Source organism: Cebus imitator, unplaced genomic scaffold (genome assembly GCF_001604975.1).
Source record: "Cebus imitator isolate Cc_AM_T3 unplaced genomic scaffold, Cebus_imitator-1.0 Scaffold387, whole genome shotgun sequence".
NCBI lineage: Eukaryota > Metazoa > Chordata > Mammalia > Primates > Cebidae > Cebus > Cebus imitator.
Window position 1 is genome coordinate 304,546 of NW_016107702.1, and position 23,965 is coordinate 328,510.

The 23,965-nt window shown below is 35.1% G+C and overlaps 1 protein-coding gene and 1 pseudogene across 3 annotated transcripts in view; one reads left to right on the forward strand and one right to left on the reverse strand.

The window, feature by feature from the left end:
• IQCB1 (IQ motif containing B1) overlaps nt 1-23,965 on the reverse strand; it is an 85,754-nt gene that overhangs the window by 22,526 nt on the left and 39,263 nt on the right. For all 3 annotated transcript variants that reach the window (XM_017508158.2, XM_017508156.2, XM_017508154.2), the window contains exons 8-13: nt 21,311-21,489; nt 19,242-19,351; nt 17,572-17,681; nt 12,549-12,691; nt 10,788-10,936; nt 4,930-5,061 (exon numbers count right to left, since the gene is read on the reverse strand). In XM_017508158.2, coding sequence (XP_017363647.1) covers nt 4,930-5,061; nt 10,788-10,936; nt 12,549-12,691; nt 17,572-17,681; nt 19,242-19,351; nt 21,311-21,489 — 823 coding nt within the window. The remainder of the gene's footprint in view (nt 1-4,929; nt 5,062-10,787; nt 10,937-12,548; nt 12,692-17,571; nt 17,682-19,241; nt 19,352-21,310; nt 21,490-23,965) is intronic.
• On the forward strand, nt 1,688-3,619 carry LOC108288936 (annotated as a pseudogene).

Sequence of the window (23,965 nt, forward strand, 5' to 3'; positions counted from 1 at the left end):
TCCCAGGTTCAAGCAATTCTTCTGCCTCAGCTTCCTGAGTAGCTGGGACTACAGGCATATGCCACCATGCCCAGCTAATTTTTTTTGTATTTTTAGTAGACACGGAGTTTCACCTTATTGGCCAGGCTGGTCTCAAACTCCTGACCTCAAGTGATCCACAAGCCTCGGCCTGCCATAGTGCTGGGATTACAGGCATGAGCCACTGCATCTGGCTAATTTTTTTGTAATTTTAGTAGAGATGGGGTTTCTCCACGTTGGTCAGGCTGGTATCGAACTGCTGACCTCAAGTGATCTGCCTGCCTCTGCCTTCCAAAGTGCTGGGATTACAGGCGTGAGCCACCCTGTCTGGCTTAAATTCTTTTTATTTGTATAGATTGAGGGAGTAAAAGTACACATTTACATGCCTATATTGCAAGCTCCTGCCCAGCAAAATAAATAATCAATAGTAAACAGCCTATAGAATGGGAAAAGGAAAAAGTAGTTGCAAGCTATACATCTAACAAGCGCTCAAGTGATCCCCCACCTCAAGCAAGTAGCTGGGAGCACAGACAAGCACCACTATGCCTGGCTAATTTTTAACATTTTTGTAGAGACCAGGTCTCACCATGTTGCCTAGGCTGGTCTTGAATTCCTGGACTCAAGCAATCCTCCTGCCTTGGCCTCTCAAAGTTCTGAGATTACAGGCATGAGGCACAGCAACTGGCTTTGCCCACTTTTTAATGGGGTTGTTCTTTTCTTCTTGAGTTGAGTTCCTTCTAGATTCTAGATATTAGCCCTTTGTTAGATGTATAGCTTGCAACTATTTTTACCCATTCTGTAGACTGTTTACTGTTGATTGTGTATTTTTCTGGGCAGGAGCTTTCAATAGAGGCATGTAAATGTGCCCTTTTACTCCCTCAATCTATACAAATAAAAAGAATTTAACATTTCTGGAATGTTAAATCCTTTACAACTTTTAAGGATTTAACATTTTTGGTAGTGCAACTGAACTGGTGATCAAGTCTTGTAGCTTTTGTATGTCTGAAAAAGTCTTTTTTTAAACAATATTTTTTGCCAGGTATAGAATTCTAGGTTGATAACTTTTTTCCTTTCAGTACTTTAAAGCAAGATACTTCTTGCTTGCAGTGTTCCTGCTGAGCAATGTGATCTTTGTCTATACATAATATTTTTTAAGTTTTTTGTTTTTAAGATTTTCACTTTATCACCGGCATGACAATTTTGATTATGATATTGCTTGGCACAGTTTTTTCCATGTACCTGTGCCTTAACTGGTTTGGGTATGGACTTATCGGTTTTAGTTTGGAAAGTTTTCAGTTATTATTTTTTTCCACATCTCCTTCAGGGATTCCAATTTTCCATTTATTGGGCCCCTTATAGTCCCACAGCTCAGTCATGGTCTTTTCAAATATTTTTCTCTTTTTTCCCTCTCTGTGACTTATTTTGTGCAGTATATACTACTATGGCTTCAACTTTATTAATCTGCTATTAATTTGATTAAGTGTATTTTTCATACTATGAAGTTTTTAATCTCTAAGAGTTTGATGTAGGTATTTTTTTTTTATTTTCCACATTTCTACTTGACTTTTTGAACATATAGAATACAGTTATAATGACTGTTTTAATGTCTTTCTCTGCTAATTTTTACATCTATGTAATTTCTGGGTTGGTTTGATTCAATATCCTCCTCATTATGGGTCCTGTTTTCCTACTTCAAGCATGCCTTTAATATTTGATTAGCTACTAGACATTGTGACTTTTACCTTGGTGGGTGCTGGATATTTTGATATTTCTTAACATCTTTAGTCTTTTTTTGGGATGCTGTTAAATTACATAAAAACATTTTGATCTTTTTTTGGCTCTAGCTTTTATAATTTGTTTGGCAGAATGGAGCTGTCTAGGCTAATTATATTCTACTATTAAAGGAAGATCTTCCTGAGTACTCTTCGCAATACGCTGTGAATTAATGAGTTTCTCCAGTGTATTTGATGGGAACAGGCGCTATTGCTGGACCTATGTAAGTTTCAGACACACTTTTCTCTTACCTTTTCAGATGACTGTTTTCGGCCAAGACCATGTCTGCCCTGCGAGCACAGAGCCTCGCCCTTGCTGCTCCACCGCCCATCCATACCTGCTGTCAGCTCACCATGGATGATGATATTGCCACGCTCATTGTTGACAGTGGCTCTGACATGTGCAAGTCAGGTTTTGTGGGCGATGATGCCCCCTGGGATGTCTTCCCCTCCATTGTGGGACACCCCAGGCACCAGGGCCTGATGATAGGCATGGGTCAGAAGGACTCCTATGTGGGTGACGAGGGCCAGAGCAAGAGAGGCATCCTCACCCTGAAGTAACCCATTGAGCATGGCATCGTCACCAACTGGGATGACATGGAGAAGATCTGGTACCACACCTTCTACCACAAGCTGTGTGTGGCTCCTGAGGAGCACACTGTGCTGCTGACCAAGGCCCCCCTCAATCCCTAGGTCAACAGCAAGAAGATAACCCAGATCATGTTTGAGACCTTCAACACCCCAGCCAAGTACATGGCCATCCAGGCTGCGTGCTGTTCCTGTATGCCTCTGGCCATACCACTGGCATCCTGACGAACTCTGGTGATGGGGTCACCAACACTGTGCCCATCTATGAGGGGTATGCCCTCCCCCATGCCATCTTGCTTCTAGACCTGGCTGGCGGGGACCTGACTACCTCATGAAGATCCTCATCAAGTGAAGCTACACCTTTACCACCATGGTCGAGTGGAAAATCATGCATGACATCAAGTAGAAGCTGTGCTACATCGCCCTGGACTTTGAGCAGGAGATGGCCATGGTGGCTCCCAGCTCCTCCCTGGAGAAGAGCTATGAGCTCTCTGATGGCCAGGTCATCACCACTGGCAATGAGCAGTTCTGCTGCCCCAAGGCACTCTTCCAGTCTTCCTTCCTGGGCATGGAATCCTGTGGCATTCCTGAAACTACCTTCAACTCCATCATGAAGAGTGACATGGACAGCTGCAAAGACATGTATGTCAACACAGTGCTGTCTGGTGGCACCACCATGTATGTACCCTGGCATCGCCAACAGGATGCAGAAGGAGATCACTGCCCTGGCGCCAAGCATGATGAAGATCAAGATCGTTGCTCCTTCCCAGTGCAAGTATTCTGAGTGGATCGGTGGCTCCATCCTGGCCTTGCTTTCCACTGCCCAGCAGATGTGCATCAGCAAGCAGGAGTATGACATGTCTGGCCCCTCCATCATCCACGGTAATGCTTCTAGGTGGACTGTGACTTACTTGCATTATGCCCTTTCAGATGACTGTTTTGTTGGTTTTGGATAATTTCCTCATTTGTATATGCTGATTAGCATTCTGAAGAATACTCAAGGGGTAGATTCTGTAGATATCTGGGGTTCTCTCTCTTTGCAACTCTCTTTACCTGGTACTCTGTTCTATGAAATCTAGCTCCCTTTGTTTTCCCAGACTCTTAGTGCCATCTCCTCAACTCAAGGATTCCAAAGACCTCTTCTCTGTTCTCTTCCTAGAAATTCTTTCAAGGCAGTAAGTTGGTGTAATTATAGGGCTCGCTTTGTTCCCTCTCAGAGATTATTGTTCTTTGTTGTCTGATGTCCAGAGTCTTGAAAACAATTGTTTCATACATTTTAACTGTTTATGTTTGTTTCTTTTTCTGGTTGTTTCAGGCAGGAAGTAAATCCAGTCCCTGTTACTCCATCTTGGCCAGAAACAGATGTGGAACTTTTTCCACTGTCTACCTCTTAACGGTAATCACAGAGGGCCTGACAGAGAAGGGTGGTCTTTTCCTCCTCTCTTTCTTCACAGACTCCATTAGGTTTTAGGTCCCTAAATTCAGATTAGCAGGAGGGGAAAGTAAGAGGGCTTACTTATACTTCCTAAACTAAGCTTTGCTATCCAATTCAGGTTTTACCATTGCTATGTTCCAGTGGTTACCAGATACATGCCCAGCTATATTTGTACTTCATTTCCATTTGTATAGTGGTATTTGTTTTTTTGTTACAAAAACTCCTTTGATTTTGGGAGTTCTGGAGAAATGAAAGGGTGAATGATAGGACTGCCTAAATATCACTTCAAACCTCTAATATCAGTCATCCAGAACCTTCAAATTTTAGAAGTGTGTGTGTGTGTCACACAATCACAACAAAACTTGTGTTACTAAGATACACTATGAGTGGTTGGTTCAAATGAGAGAATAATTCTGATGGATTGAAATGTATAAACTGCCAACTTTCTCCGTAAAATTACAGAAGTGTGGAAGCATAGGAGAAGCAGTAAGAGAAAAGAAGGTATTGGTGATCAGCAAAGGTGTAGGTGATTAAAATTAATGACAGGAGTGGATGAGTTACTCTCAAGGCAGAAAAGGAAATGACCTTTGAAGACACATAGGAGTAGATGGTCAAGAACTTAGGTGGGAGAAGTGAATAACACGTGATCTGCAATACTATGGTCATAGAATGTCAAAGATACGGACCTTTCTATTGGGATAAAGGTGCTAGCCGTACTATTGTCGTAAGAACATAACAGGCAAATAGTCAAATGTGATATCTTATTGGCTTCTGGAGGTACATTAGTATTCCAACAAATGTAAGAATGAATAATCATTGATTGATAGTTACATATACTCTTTCTGGAAGGTTCAAAATAGTCCAAGTTTTACTATACTATTGCAAAAGAACGAATGACCAAGTTTTATTGATATAGCAGGAAAATAACTGATTTAAAGCAGAGTCTCCTTCACCACTGACTACACCTCTATGGCTACGTAACTATAATAAGACATACCATTTAAAGCCACTGCATTACCTTATACCAGCAATAAATGTAGTGAGAGATACTGTTTTGTTGATCAATGTCAAGCTCTGGAATAATGTAATACTGGTAGGGCACAGAAGCCTACATACCGAATGTCTTCTGACATAGTCATCTACTTGTTGCTTCAGTTCAACTCGGCGTGCATCAGTGAGTTCTTGGAGTCCTCGCCAAGGAGCAAATAGTTTCTTTTTCTTACGGCACTTTGCTAGGAATTTAAGCGCCTGGAGGGAAAAAAAAAATTGAAGACTTGTGATTTTTCTCCCCTAACTAATAAAACTATTTTCTCACTGCAATATATGGTAGTGACTACATTGCAATGCTGATTAATTCAGAGTGTATATGAGGAGGGGAATGGGACTGTGACAAGATGCAGGAGAACAGTGACTTTTAAAATATATAGTCTTCTATAGATATTACAAGGATATGTTCATGTATTATTTGTGCAGTAAGTAATAAAGAGGAAAAAAAAGTAATGGATTCTAGTCTCAATTATAGTCCCTTATAAACTATGATTCTGTGCAAATCACTTGATCTCTAGAGGACAGGTTCTATGTCTATAGAAAACAGGGACCTTAGTCCTACGGGCTTACAGGATTGTAAATACCAAGGAGACAGTATTTCTGTCTGAATTCTTTCTGATGTCCTTCAGAATGGACTCTGGTAAAAAGAAACCTTGTAATAGGCATGATATGGTACACATTTGCAATTATACTTCCCAGTTGTTTTCACTTTTCTCATGTCTTTGTAGGTTTTATTTTCATCAAAGTATATGTTCACATTGTTTAAAGCAGGGTCAGCAAATCATGGCCCACAGGCCAAATCCAGCCTGCTGCCTGTTTTCGTAGGGCTCGAGAGTTAAAAATGTGTGTGTGGGGGGGGTTTTTTTTTTTTGCATTTTACATTTTTAAACAATTTGAAGGGAAAAGAATATTTAGCGGCATGTAAAATTACAAATATTTGGTGACATGTAAAATTATATGAAATCTAATGTTTACAAATAAAATTTTATTGGAACACAGCCATGCTCATTTGTTTACTATTGGCTATGGCTGCTTTTGTGCTCTAACTGAATACATGTGACAGATTGCATGACCTGCAAAGCCTAAAATATTTTATAATATAGCCCTTCCAAGAAAAGTTTGCTGATGTAATTCTATTATTTAATGTGTCAGTTTCAATAAGAATTAATAGAATCTTAAATAATTCTTACTAGAATTACCCACTTACCCTGTCCCCCCACCCAAAGGCAACAATTTAATTCAGGTTTTTCTTTTGATATTTAGCTCCATCTACTTTTCTGTGATTTTTTTTTTCAGATATAGGTATTATCTATTGATTTTCTTATATGAAAGATATGAATTTAGATCTCTTTCACTACTTCTACTCCCCACCCATCCTATATTATTACATCATAATTTTAGTTAATGTTCAATGTTTACAAAATTATGACCACATAAAGGCTATTCACTTTTGAACAATATAGTATACTATAATTACTTTTCCTTCCTTGCACATTTTTATTTTCTCTGGAATTATTAGTTCTCTTTTTTCCCTTGGTTTGTTTTCCATATGCTTTCTACTGATTATATTTTACAAACTCTGCTCTAATTGTCAACACATTAAAACACATCAGGCATTTTATCAAATTCATTTTCTTGGACACATTTTCTAGAGCTTCTTGACCTGCTGCAGTTTGAATTGACTGCTCTCTATACCTTGGGCATGGCTGTCCTCCTGCAGCCTCCATTCACCATCATCTTGGTGACTACTTTTCATCTTTCCTTGTGTTCCTTGGATTCCATGTTGCATTCTTTATCAGGTTACTCCCTTCTTATCTAAAAATGTCTTTGGTCTGTCCTTACCTTTAATTAATAATTTGGTTGGGAATAGAATTCTAGTTGGAAATCATTTTCCTTCAAACATATGACAGTCTTACTTCATTACTTTTTAGCTTCCAGTGTTCCTATCCAGATGTCCTTTTGTTCCCAGTACATTTCACAGTATTATGAAATAAATATGGAAGTGTTTCTGTCACTGTATTGGACACTTAGTCCCCTTAATCTAAAATTCATGACATTCAGTTCTGGGAAATCTTAAGTTATTTGATTTTTCTCTCCTCTGTTTTTTCTTGTTCTTGATTTCAAATGTTTGGCTGTTTGACATTGTAGACTGACAGTCTTTTCTGTCTTTTTTTTTTTAAATTAAAGATTCTGCCTTTTCTTTTTCAAATGATGTTTCACATGTTGATCAGGCTGGCCTAGAACTCCTGAGCTAATGCCATCCTGCCGCCTTACCATTCTGAGTAGCTGGCATTACAGATGTGTGTTACTGGCAAAATCTTTTCTCCTTGCTTTCTGTGAGATTTCTTTAACTCTTCACCTACAGTCCCTTTATTAGTCTTTCAGTTTTCCCTGTTGAATTTTATTCTCTGTGCTCCCTTTTATATGGCATCTTGGTTTTGTCTCATATATTACCTTTCCTTATTTCTCTGAGGATAGTAGTAACAGATTAAAAAACTTTTTTCCTTATACCTGCAACATTTATATTCTATCAATTAGTTTTATTCCATTGGTTTTGTCTTTGACTTTACTTAGCTGTTCAGTGATACTATCTTTCAGCTGATAAGAGTGCGCACTAAGAAGTTATTTAAAAAATTTCCCTAATACCCTTTTTTTTTTGGTATTTTTTTGAGACAGGGTCTTACTCTGTTACCCAGGCTGGAGTGCAGTGGCTTGATCATGGTTCACTGCAGCCGTAACCTCCTGGGCTCAAGTAATCTTCCCACTTCAGCCTCCCAAGTAGCTGGGACCACAAGTGTGCACCACCACGTCCAGCTAATTTTTTGTAGAGAAAGGGTCTTGTTATGTTATCCAGGCTGGTCTCAAACTCCTGGGCTCAAGGGATCCTCCTGCCTTGGCCTCCCAAAATGCTGGGATCACAGGCATAAGTTGTCACTGTGTCTGGTCTTGTTTTTAATATGGTACTTGAGTTTTCAACTCTGCTTGCATCCTTCTGTTGAGACTTTCTTCTTTCCTTCTATGCTCCCCTTTCCTTGAATTTTCTCTTTTAGCAAATTTCCTCAATTTTTAGCTACTGGAGAAACAATGCCTCTGTTTTTACATAAAGTAAGAGAGGAACAGAAGGTAGATAAATGTTCTGGCCTTTCTTTTCCTGCCAAAGGCATTAATAACCAGTTCTTCCTGAGAGACAAGTTTACTGAAAGGATATTGCTATTCCTTTATATTACCTTTTTTTATTTTTTTCTTTTGAGGCATTCCTATTGCCCAGGCTGGAGTGCAGTGGTGTTATCATGGCTCACTGCACCCTCAACTTTCCAGGCTCAGGTGATTTTTCCCCCACTTCAGTTTCCCGAGTAGCTGAGACTACCAGTACATGCTACCACACCTGGCTAATTTTTGTGTTTTTAGTAGAGATGAGGTTTTGCCACATTGCCCAGGTGGGTATATTACTTTAAATGAGGCTAATGAATTATTTCCCATTTTTTCTTAGCAAGGTCAACTGCAGTGTTAGTATAATGTGAGTCTTAGATGTAATTTTAAATTTTCTTAGTAGTCACATTAAGAATATTAAAAATGGGCAAAATAATATTTACTGAGTTAGATAAAACATAACTTAATATACACAAAATATTAGTATTTTGTCTTGTAATCAATATAAAAAAGCATTAATGAGATACTTTACACTTTTTTGTCATGCTACATTTTCAAAATCTGGTGGGTATTTTACACTTATGACACATTTTAATTTGGACTAGCTACATGTCAAGTTCTCCATAGCCAGCTACATATACTTAATGACTACTGTACTGAACAGTGCAGGTCTCTAGCGTGTCTTAGAAAAGGCTGCTTTAGGCCAGGCACAGTGGCTTACACTTGTAATCCCAGCATTTTGGGAGGCTGAGGTGGGAGGACCACTTGAGCTCAGGAGTTGGAGACCACCCTGGCAACTTAGCGAGACTTAGTCTCTACACACACACACACACATACACACACACACACACACACACACCCCTAGCTGGGCCTGGTAGTGCAAGTCTGTGGTCCCAGCTATTATGGAGGCTGAGGCGGGAGGATCTCTTGAGCCTCACAGATCAAGGCTGCAGTGAGCTGTGATCTTGCACTGCACTCCAGCCTGAGAGGCCAGAGAGAGACTGTGTCAAAAAGAAAAAAAAGTAAAGGATGCTTTAAAAATATGGCAAAATGTATCCTTTATTGACTATTGATTGCCTTGTTCTAATTTTCTCTACTTTTCTACTTCTTTTCTCAGTGTAATTTCCCATTTTTATTTTGCTTTTCCTTCTTTGAAGTTATTCTTGGCCAGGCATGGTGGGTCACGCCTATAATCTCAGCACTTAGGGAGGCAGAGGCAGGACTGCTTTAGCCTAGGAGTTCAAGGCTTTGATGAACTATGAACACACCACTGTACTCTAGCTGGGTGACAGAGTTGAGACCATGTCTCTTAAAAAAAAAAAAAGTAATCCTCTTATTTCCATTTCCATTTTGGCTAACTTTGCTTTGACTTCATCTTGTTTTTATTAATGAGATGCAAAGACTATAAACATGACCTTGACCCATCCCTTTTTGCTCTTAAAAACTCACTCCTTTTTAGCTACAGCAGATATGAGACAAATGTGACTAATCTTCCTTTTTTGCCAGTGAAAAGTATAAAAGCCAAAACAGCTTTACCTTCATGGCCTTCGGATACCTTCAGATACTCTCCTGTGATGACTTCTACATTTTTCTCTAAGAAATGGAATGCAAACCAGGATATTTCACTTTATAGTAGAGGATCCTTTTACAAAGTATTGGGCTCATCTAAATCAGGCAAGGTCGTAAGTTAACTTAATAAGGGCCTAGCTAATTCTATGAAAGGGAAAACTTTAAAAAGGAGGTATTTGCGAGGTAAAAGTATTATAAAGGCCAAACATTCCTCCAAAGGAAGTGTCTCCAACCCTGATATCAAATGGTTAATCCTTAGATGGCTTTGTTTAGCAGAAGGTAAATATCAGGAGTATGTGTGATTCAATGATGGTGCAGGACTGTTTGTTACAGATATAACCTGAGAACTCCAGAAGAGCCTGAAGAAGGAGTAGGAGGCAGACATCTCTTCTTATTTCTCTAGTGTTTATTCTACTATGTTTTTTGGATGGTTAAAAAAAAAAAAAAAAAAAAAACTTTGTAAAAAGTTAATCACAGAGACTGTTCAAAATCTATCCGTATAAAACTGAAATTGACCTAAAAATTCAATAATAAAGGATTGTTAAACTAAATGCTACAGGACCTGAAATCCTAACATGAAACTTAACCATGTGGAAAACTGGTAATTAAATTAAAAAAAAAAAAGCCTTCTGCTGTGCTTTTCAAAGGCAACAAAATAGTACTATGCCTTGACAGATCGCAGAAAAACTGCCATTTAAGAATATGATTCTACAATTAAAATGTTATAATGATTTAAATATATCTAATATCTCATCTGTGCATTTAAAAAATGAAATATCACATGCTGCTCTTGCATTGAACTTTGTAATTACAAAATACATTACTATAAATTATGGCATCTGATCCACATAACAACTGAGTAAAAAGGGTAAGGGTAAATAAACATCTATTCATACATCAAGCACATGTGATAAGCTAACAACAATAAGACTTAGCTCCTTATCCTTGAAGAACTCACAGCCCAAGTAAGGAGGGAAATAATTAACAAAACAACATTACAGTATAGTAAATGATGTACAAGGTACAAGGTTCTAAGGCAGTACTAAGGACCGAGTGTCTAAATCAGCTTGGCCAGAGGTAAGGGGGTTTTCTTTTAGAAAGCTAAGTGTCTTGACCAATGCTTTACCATAGGTAATAAGCAAAGTCAGGTTTGAACTCATGTTTTTGCCTCTTCATTCAGAGCTCTTTTTTTACTACATTGGACTCACTGCTCTTTGAAGTGTGACAGCTGCTTTATACTCTGTGAGAGACTGCCTCTGTTGGCGAAAATTTTTCCTTTCCCTGTACCCTCTCCAATGTTTCTGGATAATCAATGCTGATTTCTCTTCCATTTCCCGATTGTGTTTCTCCACCTGACCTAAAAAGATGATAGACACTATTACAATATACTCACTGCTATGCTTTCTTATGTTTTGGAATCATAACAATGATAATAATAATCTTGCATTCTTTTTATCTTTGTCAATATTGTTTACTAATTTTCCCAATTCTATTATTTTACAATGGTTCTAAGATTTAAGAAGCAATGCTTTCCCAGATTATGCAGCTTCTTTAGAGAAAGAACTCATATAATATTTTTGTGGTAATGAGCAAATGGCTGAAAATCCAACACTAAGAACATTTGAAAAAAAGAACCATAAGTACATGGTTACGAAGTCATTCAGTACCACCAGATGGAAAGGGCAAAATGTGTGTATGTATTCTCTAGTCTACGTGCTTCCAAATTTCTCTTAAGTCACTCAGTCAGTTATACAGATGACTTTCTTTTTGCTTTCTTGGAGTTGTTCAGTATACAGCCCAGGGTTCACAATACACACATGACAGACTAAGGTAGTAAAATTGTTTATAAAACGAGGGATGTATCTGAGGGAGTATAAGAAACTGGTAGAATTTAATGATCAATTGCATATGGAGGTAAAAGAGGGAAAGGACTCTAGCATTTCTTAAATGCGAAACTGAGTAAGTTCTTGGTGCCATTACCTGAGATTGTGAATAGAGGAAAAGGAAATCTGAGGGGTAAGATGACTTTGGTGTTTGAGATGCCTGTGGATATTCAGGTAAAGCTGGATCCAATAGGCAGCTGGCTACAGAGCTGTGTTATTCAATACAGTAGACACTATCCACAACTGGCTACTTGGGTTAAAATAAAGTAAAATTAAAATTCAGGTTCTTCAGTGCTCTAGCCACATTTCAAATACTCAGTAGCCATCTCTAGCCATTGGCTACCATACTGGATGGTACAGATATACAACATTTCATTTTTGTAAAAAGTTCTATTGGGCAGTTCTGCTCGAAGAGGTTAGGAGAGAAGGTGAAGATAGAGACCAGATTTGAAACTGCTTAGCACTCAGCTGAGAGTTGAGCTAGTTATGGATGGATACCACAGGAAGAGCAAAGTGAGAGGAATGGAACCTTAGAAAATATCTGTATTTAATAGAGATGAAGTAAAATAAAGGACTAGTGAAGCACCCTGGGACTGAATAACAAGAAGAGAGGTAAAATAATTTAAAAGAATACTGAAACCACTAAGAGCTCCCAGACCACACCTTATTATTAATTTCAGCTTAGTCTTTCAAAGGCGGCAAGAAGATGTCACAACGTTTGTACTAAGGAATAAGTTAAGTTCTGATGGCAGAATGTAATAATATTCCAACTCCTTATTTCAATTCAAGAAGTTTCTTTGTGTCTCTAACAGCTATCTTTATGCATAAATTTTTATGTTTCTCTAATTTATCTGAATGATAAGAAAAGAAAACTGGTGGGGAGATTGTTCATCATCAACGAATAGGTCTGAATCAGAAAAAAAGTAACTGTTTTTGAACTCAGAAGATTTAATAAAATTTATCTGAAAAATAGACAAAAAGGACAAAAGTACAAATTTTTAAAAAATCATCATGTAGCTAGAAAACTTGGTTTGTTAAAAGATAAGCTAAATATTCTTATATTTATAATGTGATACTGCCACTCACCTGGATGAACTATTTCCAGCATATTCAGCCGCAATTCTCGGGAAAGTCTCATGGCTCTCTGTCTTTGAAGTTGCAATCGTAATCTGAGGTCCTCTTCTTCCTTCTTCCTGTTTATCTCCAGCAACATCTTTGTTCGTTTAGATCTGTGATGTAAATAGTGTATTATACATAATTTTCATAAATCATATGTTTAAAAAAATGTATGAAAAAATATATAAACTCACTAGTAATCAAATAAATGTAAAAAGATAATTTTATAAAAAAGGTAATTTCTAGTGTCATTAAGATATGATAAAATATTTTGTCACCTGCTGCTGTTGTACAACCTTTCTGGGGAACTATTTGGGTATATGCATTAAAAGTCTGGAAAAATATTTGAAGTATATAAATCAAAAGCCTTAAAAATGATGACCAATTAATTCCATTACAAATAATTTTCCTAAAGAAATAATCAGATATATACGTACAAATTTATGTTAAAAAATGTTCTCCACAGTATTACAACAGTAACAAGTTGAAAACAAACTTTCCATCTCACAACAGGGAGTTAGATAAATAGATTCATTCACCTGATGGGATAGGATTCTATAAACTGCGAAAAAACAGCATGTTCAAAGAATATTTAGTGACATGAGAATACACCAATGATCTAATGTCAGGTTAAAAAGAAAATCGGGATATAGAAGAATGATATCCAAATTGTGTGAAAAAAATTTATATTTACTTACACAGAAAAATAAATAATTAAAAAACATTAAAATTTCAAGTGATTTTTACTGTATAATGTGATTACAGTTGGTCTTTATTTTCTTCTTATGTCTACTTCTCAATTATTGACAACTGAACATTACTTTTATAACTGGTTATGAAAATTTTCATGTGGCCACAAACATTTTATAGAATTATCATTTCCATATTACCTGTTTTTATTCATCAAAATTTCTCCTTAGCCATTCCTAATTTTTGTTGCTTCCAATATCACTATGTAAGGGGACTACAAGTGGTCAGTTTACAGTAAATATACTCAAAATGCTTTCAGATACCCATAGAGAAAGAAAACAAGGATAAGAAGAGAGGCAGAATAAACAACTTAAGTTTAATTGTATAAATTTAATTTTTTATGTGTCCCTCAAGAACGTTTTCTTTTAGATCTTTTTCTTAGAATTAAATGTAAACAAATGTGGTACCTTGACTATAACTCTGTACTCTTAAAAGCCAGACTTCATTATAGTATAGAGAGGATTATGATGATTTTCAACTCAAAATAGTTTGATAAAATTTTGTAATTATTTTGATTGTTTTGATAAAATTTTGTATTCCTGTGGTTGTTTCTCAAAAATTCTTAACTTTCATCAATTATAACTTAAATTTTCTCTAGCTTTCTACTTAGGACAGAGTAGAGGATTTATTTGATTTGAAACTTCTTTCTTATCCCTATTATCAAAAGTAGAGAAGACCTCAAAACTGTATGTGTATCAAAAGGTTCTAGAGAAGATGTAGGGCTAGTTGAATAGTTCTAAGTGTCTCTTGCTCCTTCTCTTTGTGAAAGTTGGAAATGAAGTAGGTAAGGGCCTCTCCCTTCCCAAAGAATAGCTGATAGCAACTTGCCTCTTCTACAGAACTTCTTCACCTCAAAACTTCTGGGTTGTACAGCATGCAGATAATAATGTTTTATCTTTTATCCATTCACAGAGGGTAAAAGAGAGCAGGCTCTAAGCAGAGTCTCCTTTCAAACTGATTTTTTAAAAAACTACCTCTGGCTAGGCACGGTGATTCACACCTGTAATCCCAGTACTTTTGGAGGCCAAGATGAGTGGATCACCTGATTTCAGGAGTTAGAGACCAGCCTGACCAACAAGGTAAAACCCCATCTCTACTAAAAATACAAAAATTAGCCAGGTGTAGTGGTGCGTGTCTGTACTCCCAGCTACTTAGGAGGCTGAGGAAGGAGAATTGCTTGAACTTGAGACCTGGAGGTTGCCGAGATCACGCCACTGCACTCCAGCCTGGGTGAAAGAGTGAGATTCTGCCTCAAAAGAACAAACAACAATAGCAAAAAACTACCTTTATTTCTAACTTCTAATTGGTTATAGATTATAATGTCCAGCGCTACATTTTCAATATTTTAAATATACTATTAATATGGAAAACACAGAAATTATTAAAATTGCATTGCTAGAATATTTAATCTGTCAGAAAACTGGGTTTGAGAAACAATTTAGGCATGTAGGCTATAAAATATGGGAAAAATGAAAAGACTATGGAGCATGAAGGTGAAGGTAAAATACAAATCAGAAAGACAGGATAAAAGTGAGGTTTGGTGATTTAAATACTGACTAAATTGTAAATAGGTGTGCTTATTGGATTCATATGTTTTATTTTCATGTTCAAAAACATTTATTAGGAACTGATGTGATTGTGAATGTAATTCCCCTATTTATTATTAAATAACATCTAGTTAATTTTGTTAAGAGTTTCTATAATCACTAAAAAATCAAAGGATTATTCTTCCAACTGGTTACTTTGTAAGAATTAGTAGGAACTGGATCATCTGGCATGTGTATTATACTCCTGAAAATGAAATGACTGATCAGATATCATATTCTGAAAATAAGTAAATTCCATGATTCACATTTGATAATATGAATTTTAACCATTAAAGTCGGAGTTGACCAAACTTTCTGCTGCCAAAACACTGTGCTTCAGAGAGAGAGAGAAAAAAAAGATACTACTGCATTTAAGAAACTCAGTTTCAGGGAGAAATCAACAAATGTAATTAAAATACTTAAAAATCAGCACTATGATAGAGGTAGGTAAATTGTGAGATTTCTCTAAGATAACTAGATCAGCTGTTAGCTGCTTCAGAAAATCTAACTGAAGAAGAGTGGTTAAGAGACAATAAAGTTTCTAAATATGAGAAATGACTAAATAAAAAAGAAACCACTATGAAAGTGTGTTAGCAAGGGTGTGACTATAAAAGAATGCCTCTTGCTGAATCTAAAACATACCAATCAATAATGGACCCATAAGCATGACTGGTGGGCAGTCCCTCTCCTAAAACCATAGGAGGGGCAAATTACTGAGATAAGACCTGAGCACAAAAAGACAGAAATAACCTTTGAAAAAAAGCCAAGCTACAAAGGAAGCAAGAGACATTTGCATGAACTGTAACAACTAATAGAAGAGGGAAGGTGCTGAACTGGAGCAAACTGAAAATTAAAAAATTAAATAAATCCAACAGGCTAGAACTGCATTTCAGTATATTCTGGGACCTCAAACGCAAAATACTGGAAAGGCAAAAAACAAACTGTGAGACTTAAATCATTTTTGCTTCACTGATTATCTTTTTTAATGGAAGTATTTATAACTCTTCTTGTCACATAAAGAAAGCAATGGAATTTCTATTTTAAAATAATGGAATATTAGATTCCATAGATACACTTCTAAGTGGAAAAAATCTGTAATCCTGGGCTACTTTTAAATAAAGATTTTAATATAGAAAGAGTATACAAACAAATTTGGCAACTGTTGTGGGACTAAACATTAAAGCTGTGAATCCATGTATATGGGTACCTTTAAATTTAAGATGACAGATAACTAAGAACGATAGCAGGTAGAGTCCGTAAGTAATACCTACTCTTTCTGAATTCACCACAGAAGGCAATACCAAGAGCAACTTAAATGCTTTGGGTAGAAAATATACACTGTGACTCAAAAAGTACTCAATATTTCTTAAATTTATCTAACCACAGAAATGCTTTAAAAAAAAAAAAAAAAACCCAGCTTGTAAGATAGGCAATAAACTTTGAGTAATAATAGATGGATAATACTTGCATCTCATTAGTACTATCTATTTAATGCATGTATTTGTCTAGCTAAATTTGTGTATTTTCAAAGACTGAAAGTGTGCCATGTGCATTTTTCCTCCTATCATCTTCTAATTGCCAGATAATATGCTAAAAACTTTGTATTATCTGAAATTTTGCATTATATTGATCATACAAGCATATGAACTATTATTCTCATTTTATACACTGGAAGTTTGAAGCCAAGAGAGGTGGGGCATTGTTCAAATTCACTCAGCCAATAAGTTGTGGAAGTGAGATACAAACTTGAATCTGTTAAACTGCCAGGGGATGGATCACCTGGTATATACTAGGCACTTGATATATATTTAAAAACTAATTCTTTTCTTTGCTACCAACAATATTCACACCCAGAGTGATTTTAATATCTTCAACCCTGTGACTACATGGTATATTGAACTATTTTTAAATATATATTTTTTTAAAAACAAAGCTATTTTTAAATGTTTTTATAACTGAAAAATGCATCTGCGGTTATTAAAAGAATAGTTTCAGTTTTCTTTAAAAAATAGACTTCTGTAAAATGCTGGTTTTATTTTAGTGAACTAAAGCTTGGCTTTAAGTTAGGCTGCATGAAAAAGTCACCTCTGAAACAGTTCTTCTTTATCATAAATAATCTAGAAGCTGAGTCATTTTTTGTTGTTCTGTCACCTCTGAGAATCTGGATTGGTTAATCATTTCAGAAAGTGAGCTATGTTTTCAGTATTTCCTTTTCATTCTACTTGAAATAAATGACAAACTATATCATAACTCAATGATCATATCCATCCATGCCATATTTATTCAGGAAAATCAGTTAACATACTTAAATTCATATATATGCATATGTTATTTTTATAATCATATACACACAATTATGATAACTGCTGCTTTGAGGGTTTAATAATATAACTATCATTGGCTCCCTCTGTAGGCTTGGCTCCCATAAATATCTTCTTAAGTGGATAAAATTGTATATTTGACACATCAGATTCCTGTGTTATGTCCTTTGCTTTGAAAGTACATCTGGTTATTGGAGTGTTGGAAACATATGGGAAAAAAATTGGAAAGATAAAAGAAACATACTGGGAAACTAAAAAAAAATCACCTGAATTTCAATTCAACTATACTTTAGTAAGGTTCTTTGATCATCAATCCTCTCACCAAATTTTTTTTACCTGAAATTTCTCTGCAAAGCAATCACAGCAGATGGAAGCTTCTTTAATCTCTTTCTTGTCTGAAAACCCTTCCAATAGGCTTGAATCAAGCATGCTGCTTGATGTAGTTTCTGAAATTAAAAATAATTTAGAAATATATCTAGGAAGGTCTTTTTTTTTTTTTTTTTTTTTTTTTTTTTTTTTAAGTTTACCTCTTAAAGTATCAGGTCAAGGCAAGTATTAATCTCCAGCTCTAACAAGATGGGTAAGAATATTAAACCTTACCTCCCAAAGGAGGTATGTTAGGGTTAGTAAGGCAATTTCTAGAACATGTTAAAGATATACTCTAGTTAGCTCCAAATTCTCCTTGAATAATCTCACTTCCATTTCCTTTTCAAAGATTTCACAGTTCTGCCTGACCTTTCATAATCCTTTTTGAGATAACATGTTAATGTTTTTATTTAATAGGCAATCGACCTAGTTAGATTCAAACTATAAGCTCTGTTGATCCTTGTGGATGATTGCTTGAATCTCTGCTTAGTTCTGCAAGCCTTTGGAATGCTAGCCTCCTGATAGACCATTGGGCTTAAAAGGCCAACAAACTGTCTAAGTTCTAGACTGAATTCTGTCCCAGTTTCCTGTTTACTTAGTAGACTTTTGAGTCCTGAAATGGAAAAGCAAAGGGTACAACTATTAATAATAAAATAAAATTTTATGATTTTGTTACCTAATCAATATGAATTTGAGCACATGTATAATTTTGAGATTAACCTAAATTCTTGCTGGTTCATATATATATGAAAAAAGAAATTCCCTTCTTCTGTACTCTTCCTTCCAGGCTCTCCAATTCACTGCCCTGCCTTACCAGACTTCTTTTCATGGTTTCTGCTTGCATTTTTAAATTTGTTGCCCTTTTGGTCTTAGATATACAATGTCACCTTTTCCTTTTAAATTAAAAAATATCTTTAGTCATTTTAGATGTTTTCCATATTTGAGTCTTTATCTGGAAATCAGAAAGGTATATGCCTCTTCCTATTGGACTGGGCTATTTAGATCCATCATTTTGAGTATACTAGAGGAAGTATGATGAAATAATCAATAACTTGCTGCCTCAAATTTCTAAATATTTTTTATTAATAGTATTTCTTACACAAAGGAAAGGCATTATTGTTGTATCTTAAAGAAAAAGAAGGGTAGCCATAGGTGATCATAAATATAGTTTGCTACAATCAGAGATTTTTTGGAAAAAGAAATTTAAAAGTTTAAATAGCTTATAAATAAAAGAAGATAAACATCAGAGATGGGGCTTTCATGAGAAATGCTGAATGAAACTGATGTGGCAGTATCTATAAGCAGATGTAAATGGGAGACTCAAATTGCGTTTTAGGGTAGGTTGAATAGCAGAGAGATATAATTTTGTAAAATTATATTTTAAAGATGGGGTTTTACTATGTTGACCAGGCTGGGCTGCAGTGGCTATTCATGGGTGTGATCATAGGGGAGTCTCCAATTCCTGGACTCAAGCAATCCTCTTGCCTCAACCTCCTGAGTAAAAATTTTGAAGATATTTCTATTTTGGGGGTATTTTGCTTGAAGTCTTAAGAGAAAGTAAGTGAGGAATATTTAAGGAAAACTAAGGTTTAATACAGTCAGCAAATATCATGCAATTTTTTTTTTTGGTAACTTAATACCTGCTCTTCTACTTCCTGATAGACCGTTGGGCTTAAAAGGCTTACAAGCTGTCTAAGTTCTTTACTGACTTCTGTCCCAGTTTCCTGTTTACTTAGTAGACGTCTGAGTCCTGAAATGGAATAGCAAAGGGTACAACTATTATTATAATAATAAAATATGATTTTGTTATCTAATTAGTATTAATTTGAGGCTAAAAAGTCTGGCTTAAAAACAAATGAAAACAAGATTAATCACATGATTTTTCATTTACCTTTTCTCACAGACTTCTAGGTTGAGGTCTTTAAGATAGCTATCTGTTCTGAGAATTCCTACGTGCTAAACTGTGAGATCTGATTAAAAAAAACTCTGTCTAGACAATCTCTTTAATAAAAAAAAAAAAGAGGAGGATGGAATCACTGTGGTAAAACAAAAAGTAGAGATAGTTTTTATTTTGTTTGAACCTAAGTGTCTTAAATAGAAACATTGTAAAGATAATTACTATAAACACATATTCAGTAAATGCTTGCCCTGTGGAAGCACTTATGCAGATTATTACTAGTCACTATTAATTGAGAAATATTACTATTAAATATAAACTTATGGTAACATATATAGTTTGGGGCAAATCAATAGGTTCCTGAGAAAACATTATAGGTGAAGTGCTATAACACTAGGATAGTACATTTTCATGACAAAATAATACATAATAGTAGTAAAAGGTACAAAGTAAGTACTGTTTCCAGGTTATGTGGAAATGATGTATTATAATGTATGTATATTAAAATAAATACATAAGGCAAAATTGCCTTCTAGTGTATAATTAGGGAAACCACTATATGAATCTTTTAATGCTTTATACTCTCTTCAAGACCCAAGTTCTTAGCAGTATTAATAATTGTAAAATATCTTCAGGAATCTGAATAAGTTCTGCTATTGAGATACATCAAAGAAAGGGAGAAGGATCCAATCATTATAAAATTCCTTTATAAAGACTTGTTGGACATTCACATTTCTTTAGCAATCCAATTACAGAATTGAAAAATGTCTATCTGGCACAATATCAACTAAAGAGCTCTATTACTGGTACTTTCCCTCTCTATTCCTACAATACCCCCAGTAATGACTAATGCAAGGTACATTATTACAATGTCTTCAAAATCATCAAGAATGATAAAGACTTTCTAATTGTTTAGGTATTAAATGCATCATAGTATATTATAACCTTTAAAAATTCCCATACAGTATAACCCTATATTAATAAGTATATTTAATGAAATAGAAACCCATTTCCTATCCACACTGAATAAGAAAAATAGATTATAATACATACATGGCTCTGGTCAGCAAAGAAATAAAACAGATAACATAAACCTTTGCTTGGCAATTACAAATATATATATACTACTTTGTGATCTTTGGCAAATTACCATGTCTTTGTTTCTGTATCTACAAAATAAGGATAAGTATCTATCCCATAAGATTGTTGTAAAGGTTAAATATTTTAATGCATATAAAGTATATAGAACAGTGCCTGACACACAGTAAATGCTCAATTAAGTGGAAGCTATTATATGAGAACAGTAATATACTGACTCCTTTCATCCTCAAAATTTCTGACTTTTAATTCACATATGTATTTGATTTTGGAGGTAAGGCAAATTTTTTCTATTTGTTTTTGAGAAAAGGCAGTGTTGAGTAATTATTAATAGTTCAAAATACCAAAAGGGCTACTGGCCTCTCAAGCACAGCTCCATTTTCTCCACTAAAACTGGTCTTGATAAGGTCACTGATCTTTTTGGTCATTATTTTACTATACTATATGGTGTATTCAACACACAACCTTTTCGTCAGAGAGGGAGTAAATATTTATTGCAACCTGATCAACAAAGTACCTACCACATGCCATCTGTATTGACATGAAGACAGCTTGATTATATAAAGACTGTCTTCTGAATTGGTATCTGTTGTGAGTTTTATCTACATAGTTCAGTTATTAACTCTTCAAAATATAAGAATTTTGTTTTTCATAAACCATCAATAAACATTTTCTTTTTGAGAATCCCATGAAAAGAAAGAATGAATGCAGTACCTTTGTAGCAGGCACTTTGTCTCAGTAAAATCAAAATTTCCTGATGGGATTCAGCCATCAACAGTAGGAGTTTTGTAGCAGTACTTCTGATGACTGGACTAGAAGTTGAAAAAAGCTTGAAAATAACTTCATCTAAAATGGAATGCAGGGCTTTTCCTCCTATTCTGAGTAAATCACCACTAATAGAACGAAATTTAAAAAAGTACCATTACTAATTGATGCACAGGTATCACAACAAATTTAAAATAAAAGATTCAGTAACTTAATGCTGGACTGTGTCCTGATCCAAGAATATAACCACTTTTTAAAATACATAGGTTGATTCCAAGAATATATCATATTCAGTCACTTAATATTTATTGAATTTCTACTATGTCCAAGGTACCATGTGTGCTAGGTACAATAGAGAATACAAAGTAGTCAAAGGCCCTCTCTGTAGAGAATCCTTCAATCAAATCAAGGAGGAAAGGTAAATGTGCAAAATATTAAATAATAAATAATTCAAAAGCTTCAAGACAATGATAAAAGTGAAATCAAGACAAGTACACAGTTAATTGTTAAATAATGTACAAAGACAAAAATGCCATAGGAATTCTATCATGTTCTTAATATAGGAGAAACTTAAATCTTTCCTTGGTATTTCCTTCATTATACTAACAATCTCATCTTGCATTACTGATGTCATGGAAAATTATTTAAAACTTAGAATTAGTCAAAAGAATGGGGTTAGTGAGTGTCCTTTCACTTATACCCTTAAGGAGCATGTGATTTTCTAGGCATATGTACCTCTGTTTTATTTTCTACTCAGTATTAAAATATTTTACAATTCTGTAAAAATAGAGGTTGGCTGGTAGAAAACAATGCCAAAAATTCCTATCTAAGAACAATGTAAACAGAATCTTATTCAAAGCAATACAAATGATTTCTGTCCAGTAGACAAAGGTAATTCTAAAGGCTACATTGCTTTACAAGACATTAAAGTCATATTTTCCAATTAGCAAATTTAAAAAATATCTACCAGCAAATTGATTTCTATGTTCCTTTGACAAAGCAACTCCATAAATCTATTTTCCGCAAATTCTCCTTTGAACCTGTATAGATATCTTATTTGTTCCCTCATTAATTAATGAGATGAATAAAATTTTGAGCAGTTAAAATTTATATTTGTGTAAGACTTATGTTTGAGCTTTTTGAAAATTGTACTTTAGTAATGACTAAAATAATTTTGTTAAGAGAAAAAGTGATCAGCAAGATACCTTAAATGTAAAAATCTTTAGGTTGAAAGACTTTATAAAGTTACCCAATCAAAATATGTGAGAATCTCTGACATCTACTTCTGTGCCACTTTGTCTTTTAAATAGTATTCCCTATGCCTAGGATGGTCACCCTTTCCCATCAGTCAATGTTATCACACCATTCAAAACTCAGATAAAAAATATGCTCATCTCAGAAAGCCTTCCACAGATATCTCCATCCCAATCTGGTCACATCTTTACTCCATATCCTACCAAGAGTTTGTGAGTTTGTGCTATAATGTTAATATGCTAGTTTAAATGCTTTTAGATGCTCTTCAACTTCCTAATCTTAAAGACATCCTCTCTATACCACTAACTACCATCTTATCTCTCTGCTTCTCTTTTAATCCAAAATTCTCTGTCACCACTACCTCACTTCTCATTTCTCAAACCACTACATCTGGTTTTCATTTTTTTACTATTTCACTATAGTATCTTTGATAAGTTCATTTCATCAGTATAACCTCCAAATGTCAAGTCACATATATATTATATGTGATTATTTTCCTAGACTTGTTTGTATCTGATACTCTTTACCTATTCAGCTTCTGTAATACAAAGTTCTGGTCTCCCCTCTACCTTCCACCCATACTTTTCTCAGCATTCTTTCTCATTTGTCTTTATGGACTCCACTTCCCCAGTATAACACTAAAAGGTTATTCGCCAAGACTCTGTTTTCAAGCCATTTCTTTTCTCTCTATTCATACTTCCTACTGATCTTGTCTTCTGTCATGTTTTTCACTACCATGTATAAGCTGATTTGTAAATCTGTAACTCTAGTCCAGATCTCTTGCAGAAGTCAGTTTACTCATTCACCTAATGGACATTTGAGTTATTGCTAGTCCTTGGTTATTACAAATAAACCTCAATGGACATTTGTGTATAAGTCTTTATATAGATACTTTTACTGACTGTTAAACTACCTATACACAACATAACCAACATTGAATTCATCATCTGTCTCACAAAACCAACTCCTTATATATTCAACATACCACAGTCTATCTAATCAATATAGAAAGCTTGGTATCATACCTGACTGCACATTTTATCTTATCTACCTCATATCAAAACATTCACCAAGTCCTCATAATTTTTGTTTTTAATAGCTTTTTAAAAATATAATTGATATATAACAAACTGCACATATGTAAAGCATATACTTGCATCAGTTTGACATGTTTCACCAACATAAAACCAGAAAATGAATATATCCATCACCCCACAAAGCTTCCTTGTATTTCACTGTAGTTCCTCCTTTGTCTTCCCTATTATTCTATCCCCAGTTAACAACTGATTTGTTTTCTGAGAAACTTCCCTTTTATTACAACTTTGCTGAGAGGCTTTTTTTTTTTTTTTT